General features: G+C 33.5%; 1 protein-coding gene and 1 pseudogene across 1 annotated transcript; both read left to right on the forward strand.

Moving 5' to 3' along the window:
- Positions 1–12: 12 nt before the first annotated feature.
- Positions 13–2,945, forward strand: LOC109858367 (probable cytochrome P450 6a14; the record flags this gene model as incomplete). The annotated part of the gene is made up of 5 exons (XM_020435526.1): positions 13–320; positions 499–833; positions 914–1,144; positions 1,250–1,498; positions 1,651–2,945. Coding segments are annotated over 5 exons (1,287 nt in total), but the record flags the coding sequence as incomplete, so codon positions are not given.
- Positions 2,946–3,111: 166 nt separating this feature from the next.
- On the forward strand, positions 3,112–7,162 carry LOC109858368 (annotated as a pseudogene).
- The last annotated feature ends 443 nt before the right edge of the window (positions 7,163–7,605 follow it).

Here is a 7,605-nt window from a genome sequence, read left to right on the forward strand (position 1 = left end):
GGAACGTACACATTTTTCAAGCCGAACCTTGTGATTGCCGATCTCGATCTTGTCCGCATAGTGCTGACCAAAGAATTTGCTAGTTTCCATGATCGTGGATACTACTGCAACGAAAAAGTAGATCCGTTATCCGGCAACTTATTTTTATTGCCTGGAAGAAAATGGAGAAATTTACGCGTCAAGCTGACANCTACATTTACTTCAGGAAAACTCAAGCAAATGTTTGAAGTTCTGAAAGATTGCGGCGAAGAACTCGCGACATCTTTAGAAGAAGNAGCCAAAACGGAATCATGCATCGAAATAAAGGAAATATTCGCAAGGTATACTCATTCTTAAAAGAAGAAGGAAGAAAAAAAAGTTTTTAATACATTTTTCACTAATTACGTAGAAAACGCTGAAGAAATGTTATATAAATACTATATACATATTATCTTCCAATTGTTGAATATATTATATAAACAATGTACATGTTCTATATGGATATTTTGTACTCAACAGATATACTATAGACGTCATCATGTCCGCAGCTTTTGGAATCAANTCCAACTGTATGAAAACGCCGGACAGCGAAATTCTNTACCAAGGGAAAAAACTATTTCAATATCATATGTTTTGGTACGCACTTTTTGCGTTTGTACCTCAAATTGCCGAGTTTTTTGCTATTCCTCTCGTTGGTCGGAATATTTCAAAGTTTTTTATAAAAGTGTTTCGGGATACCGTGCAACACAGACAAACTCACAATGTTGTCAGACATGATTTTATGAATCTACTTATACAAACTATGGAGAAAGGCTACGTGGCGCATGACAAAGGAGACACCGCCGATGTTTCTTGTAAATATGCTACAATGTTCAATACTATATAAGAAATACAATTATGCAACTAATAAAATATTGAGATGTTTTATTTATAGCGAATACGAGCAAGATGTCTATCCTGGAAGCTGCTGCGCAAGCATACGCCTTCTTCATAGGCGGCTTTGAAACTGCCTCAACCACTGCGACGTTTTGTTTATACGAATTAGCAATAAATCAAGACGTACAAAACAAGCTTCGTCAAGAAATTGATGAAGTCCTGAGAAAACACGGCGAAATGACTTACGATGCTGTAAACGATATGACCTATCTTCACAAAGTAATAAATGGTAATGGTATACGTTTGTTTGTGAAAATACAAGGTTGTGGTTTTAATTAAACGTTTGACAAGCATCGCAGACAACAAGTTGTATACTCTTTTATAAATGATGCAGAAACTCTGAGGAAATATCCACCAGTGTCGATTCTGAATCGCATCTGCACCGAGACCATAGATCTTTCGAGTACTATTCACGTACCGAAAGGAACTTTAATTACTATACCGGTGCTCGGAATACAGAGAGATCCGGCGATATATCCAAATCCGGACATGTTTGATCCCGAGCGATTCAACACGGATCAAATAGCGGCTAGACATCCGTACTCTTATTTGCCATTTGGAGAAGGGCCACGAGTGTGTATCGGTAAGGTTCAACAATCTCAAAAAATAATTAAATACTTTTCAATTTGTTTTTATAATAATTGTATTTTACGAGCTTATTAAATTATATATATGTATAACATTTTGTTAAAATGATTTGAGATAATAATAAAGAGTTTCTTATTAAATTTTCAGGTCAACGGTTCGGCTATATGCAGACAAAAGTTGGTGTTATAAATATCTTATTGAACTTCAAACTTAAACTTCATCCACAGACTTCGGTGCCACTCATCATCGACGAAGCATCTATAGTATTTGCGCCCAAAGGCGGTGTACATCTTACAATTAAACCGCGATAAAGTTCTCTCACTCTTTATAACCGTTTTCCAAAACATTTAAATCAAATAAACAAGGTCTGTATCTGATAATAACTAGTGCATCGTAGTGCAAACTACCTTACGTCAGAAAAAAGTTATGTAACACGTCATTACCGACTGAAGATAGATACGTGCAGAATAATTTTACATATAATTTTGTTTATCNTTTGTTATTGGTGTGACAATTATACGAGTGTTTTAAACTTATGTTGAAAACAATGACGTGGTGCATAACTTATGTTGAGAATATAAGGTTCTAATACTGGCAGTGAATTTCGAAACACAACTAAAGGCCATCACACGTAAAATTATTTAAAACCATAAGACGTAGCCGAAGAAAATTTACCAATCAGAAATTTACGTTCAAAAGTGATGGAGATATAAATTACATTCTGATTGATCAATTTTCTTACGGCTACGTCTTCCGTTCTTACGTAATTTTATGTGTGACGGCCCTCATCTTTCCGCTTGCCTCACTGTTTATACAATCGCTTCAGTCGATTGGTTGAGCCACTGGCCCTGGAATCGGACTTTTATTTGCAGAATGACGTATGGGCGGAGCTTAAAAGCTCTTAAGCCCAATGTTCACACTTTGATATATTTACACAGGATATATTTATATTTTTGTGATATATTTACAGCATGCAGCAGCGGGGCGGTGGGGATACGCACAAAGCAGCAAGTAAATGCTTGCTGATATTGCGCATCACTTCCACTGTTGCTGCATGTTGTAAATGTGTCAAAACTGCGAACTGCTTTAACCACAAAAAAAACATAAAGGCCATTGCACGTGACAAAAGTTTAGAGGTAGTCGTAAGGTCGTTAGCAAATCGATCAATCACTGGTCAGTATTTTAGCTAATGTAAGATAATACTGGTCTGTAATTGGTTGAACTGCTTACGACTTTGCGGTTACGGTTTTGTTCACGTGCAATGGCCGTAAGACATAAGCTTCAGTCGATTGTTCAGTATTCCTCAGACAACATCAACGTGACTATATNACAAAACATTTANTTTTGNGANTTATTCTTTTCTGCAAACCTACTAAGNCATACACAGACAGATAAGTTTNGTACAAGTTTTTTGTTTGAAACATTNNTACAAACAAAAAGAACAAAAANTNTTACTTATAGGATTAATANCTACTATTGTGGTTGCTCTGTGTTCTGTGTATATTTANTACANGTTTGTGGTGNTCACTTTTTGGCGCAAGAAAGGTGTATTTTACATCGAACCTGTTGTACCAACTAGTAATATGACTCCTTTAGTGATTGGAAAAATATCATTAGATAAGTAGTTTTCTTCTAAAAAAAAATATATGTATCGTGTATATATAAACTATTAGTTTATTTTTAATTTTTCAAAGAGCGTGAGACTTTTAGTAACTACTTTTGTACAATTAATGCAAATAGCCTCGTTTCTACACGACAAATACGTATTATATATACACTGAAATGAAATTAATTTTGTAATGACATCAAAATGCATTTAGTGTTTATAGTCAACTGTTATTTAAAGTATTTATTTTTTTCAAGCTTGATATATTAAAGTACCATGATGGTTTATTTGTTAAATGCAAGGCTAGATAAATTGCAATATTAAATGTTTCTCTTTAAATTATTAAATTTAATTACCGTTGACCGGTGCACATACATCGTCTGCTTAAATAATAAGTTCTTCATCGAGTTTTGTTCTCAGTGTATGAATTTGGATATATTAATCGTTGTAAGCTCTTCTTTTTCTTTGTCTTTCTTGTTAAAAAAAAGTGAAAAAGAAGCGTTTCAAGTGAACGCAGTCGTAAAATCGATATAAACTTTCCACCTTATGTAGAGTGAGTCCAAAAAGTATTTGTACACCCATATCATAATAACACACAGTTTGGGTTTGTATGTCTTACAATGAAGTTGGAAATGTAGCATTTATCGAAAAAATCACGAATGCTCGAATGCATATCGATGTGTCGCGAGATAATTTAATACAGAGTGCAAGATTAAAACCTTGTTTCGTATTAAAAACTAAATTTTGTATTTCCTATGTAAAACGCACGTGTACAAATACTGTTTTAGCATTCAAATTTATGTATTTTCTTTATTAATTATTATTATCCTGTTTTGTAATTTTACAAAACTATTAAAAAATGGACGCAGTATTAAAAACGCATTATTAAAAAATGTTACTCAGCACATAATCTCACCACATAATCGACTATTAAAAAATACTATTTTTGGTAATGTATCATCATTTATTTATATAAAGATATCACACAAAAACTAGGTGTACAAATACTTTTTGGATCCACTGTACATATTCAGGTATATTTTAAAGCGACATGATAGTATAAAACGTTTGTGAAATACAAACAAATACAAAATGTCAGTAGCGAGTATATACAAATGTTAATGGATATATTTATACAAAATTTACGTTAACTTCATGCGCTACAACAACGTGTGATATGCTTTCTGGGCCCAAAATGAAAACCACGTATCAGACACGTGATTTTTGGAGCTAGAGATAAAAAAGAACTAGAGATAAGAAAGAGAAAAAAAAACGAGTGAAATGCCAACGTATAAGTAACTTTCCTATTTGACAATGGCACATATTGTCGCAACTTAAATCGTATATAATGCGAGAAATTTAACACATGGAAAAAAAAAAAATATTGAATCAACAGCATCAGTTTAATTGAAATATAGTTTGTTGACGCAACATCAATATTGTTTCACTACACATGGCAAATAATTGCTTTTAGAATCTAGACATTAAATTAATCGCATATGCTAGTGAATGAACTATTTATTTTTGTGGCAGCCCGTGACGTTGACTTTGATTGAAGCAACTCAATTTTTTTCATATCAATAGAATGCGAAATGTTTCCAGTTTTTACCAGAATCTTCACTAGTCGCAATGATAAGTACTCAGTGTCAATAAATGCAACAAATTTGAGAATCGATTCATAATAAGAAGCCTCTTGTATTACAAAAGTACGATAAGTTACATGTTCGGTGAAAAGTATTATAGCAAAGCATTTGACTTAATACTCGAAATCGTTCGAAGTATTTATCAAAGCAATTAATGAAGGCTCTGATCAGAACTCAAAACAATTTGCATTTCACTTTATATTTAACGTAAATTTTGTAGAAATATATCGCGATCGCACACTTCTATAAGTTCACTACTGATCTTTTATATTAGTTTGTTCAATTTTTTTATTAAAGAAACAATAAGATTGTATGATTTAAATGTGAGATTTATTAACAGGCGAACTATTTGGCGACGCTTACTTAAAACATAAAGACCATCGAGCTTTCGGAATGTATTCATTTTTCAAACCGAACCTTGTGATTGCCGATCTCGATCTTGTCCGAATAGTGATGACAAAAGAATTTGGTAGTTTTCATGATCGAGGTTTTTACAGTAACAAAAAGTTGACCCATTATCCGGTCATTTATTTTTATTGCCTGGGAAAAAATGGAGAAATTTGTGCGTCAAATTGATACCTACCTTTACTTCGGGAAAACTCAAACAGATGTTTGGAATTCTGAAAGAATGCGGCGAAGAATTCGGGAAATCTTTAGAAAAAATAGCCGAGGCCGGAGAGAGCATTGAAATAAAAGAAATATTTGCAAGGTATACTGATTTTTTTAAACAAGAAGACAGAGTTTCTACAGAACTTTTATCTACTTATCTGACAAAAAACAGAAAAACTGTTATATAAAATATAACTAATTATTATCTATAAAATGTTATTATAAACAGTATATGTGTTGTGTAATGCTATTTTTTGAGCAATAGATATACAACAGACATAATTATGTCAGCGGCTTTTGGAATCAAATCTAACTGCATGGAAAAAGTAGACAATGAATTTCGATATTATGGGAGCATCAAAGTGCTCTTAAAAATGCCATTTTTGCGTTTGCACCTCAAATTGCTGACTTTTTTGCTATACCTTTTTTTTGATCGAGGCACTTCAAATTTTTTTATAAATATGTTTCGGGATAATGTGCAATACAGACAAACTCACAATGTTGTCACACATGATTTTATGAATCTACTTATACAACTTATGGAGAAAGGGTACGTCGCGCCTGACGAAGAGGGAGATATCGCCGATGCGCCTTGTAAATATATTATAACATTCAATATAAAGCATGCACTTACGCGCTGGTTGCTATACAAAATTGTTTTGTTTTTTTTATTGACAGCGGCTACAAATAAAATTTCTATGTTAGAAGCGACTGCGCAAGCTTTTGTTTTCTTTGTTGCTGGCTTCGAAACTTCTTCAACTACGGCGACATACTGATTGTACGAATTAGCGCTAAATCAGGATATGCAAAATAAGCTTCGTCAAGAAATTGATGAAGTATTGAAAAAACACGGCAAAGTGACTTACAACGCTGTAAACGACATGACGTATCTTCATAAAGTAGTATCTGGTAATTATATTGGTTTTGTTACATACAATTTTACGTCTTTACATAAACGTGTTTGCTAGTAAGTGCAGACTACAGTTTTTATGCTACTTTATTCCACAGAAAAAAAATGGAGTTGCTTCAATTAAAATTGACGTCACGGATTGCCACAAAAATAAATAGTTTAATCAATTGCACATGCGATTAATTTAATGTCTAGATTCTTAAAGCAACTATCTGCTGTGTATAATGCAATAATATTGATGTTGCATCAGCAAGATATATTACAATTAAAATGATACTGTTAATCCAACATCATTTTTTTTTTGTGTCGTTGTGCAGAAACTCTTAGGAAATATCCACCTGCGCCAATGCTAAATCGCATCTGCACCAAAGCCTTAGACCTTCCAACAACGAATATTCACATACCGGAAGGAACTTCAGTTACTATACCGGTGCTCGGCATACAGAGAGATCCGGCGATATATCCGGATCCGGACAAGTTTGATCCCGAGCGATTCAGCGCGGATGAAATAGCGGCTAGGCATCCGTACGCTTACTTGCTATTTGGAGAAGGACCACGAGTTTGTATCGGTAAGACTTAGTATTCACAAAGAATAATGAAAACCTTAAATAATTGTTTTGTATTTTTCAAACTTATTAAATTATACGTTTGATAACATTCTCTCAAATATAATTTAAAAAACTAAACACAATATGTAAAAAGCATGTAACTTTGTAAATTTTCAGGTACACGGTTTGGGTATATGCAAACAAAAGTTGAAATCTTAAATATCTTATCAAAGTTCAAGGTTAAACTTCACTCACGGACTCCGGTGCCACTTATCATCGATGAAGCGCCCATTATACTTACGCCCAAAGGCGGTGTATACATCTCATCATTGAGCCGCGATAATATTGTTATAAACTCTCTAAAACCGTGTTTAAAGATGTCTAGTACCAACTTTAAAATGTTAAGAATTAAATACAAATTTTACATATTGGTCTCATATATATTCGATTCACTGTAGCAAAGAGTATAAGCATATTTGTAAGAATAAAATATATGTATATATACTTGTATCAAGCGTGTTTGCGTAAGTTGACTCGAACGAAAAGCGTTAAACCGTTGACGATGTTCGTTATCAAGACAGCTATCGTTTCGACAAGCGACAAATAGTATCATTTGTATATGACTTTTAAGCAGTGATCAAAACTTCTCTGTGTACTGTTATGTATTTTACTGTTACGTAGTTATTATTATTTTCACCTGCGATCAACGGCTAATAAGTTGAGAAGAGAAGCAATTTTCAAAAGACGAGTCGAAGGTTTCCTCAACAAAACGTTTTGCCGCGGTAG

Source organism: Pseudomyrmex gracilis, unplaced genomic scaffold, assembly GCF_002006095.1.
Source record: "Pseudomyrmex gracilis isolate BER0280 unplaced genomic scaffold, ASM200609v1 scaffold_200, whole genome shotgun sequence".
Classification (NCBI taxonomy): domain Eukaryota; kingdom Metazoa; phylum Arthropoda; class Insecta; order Hymenoptera; family Formicidae; genus Pseudomyrmex; species Pseudomyrmex gracilis.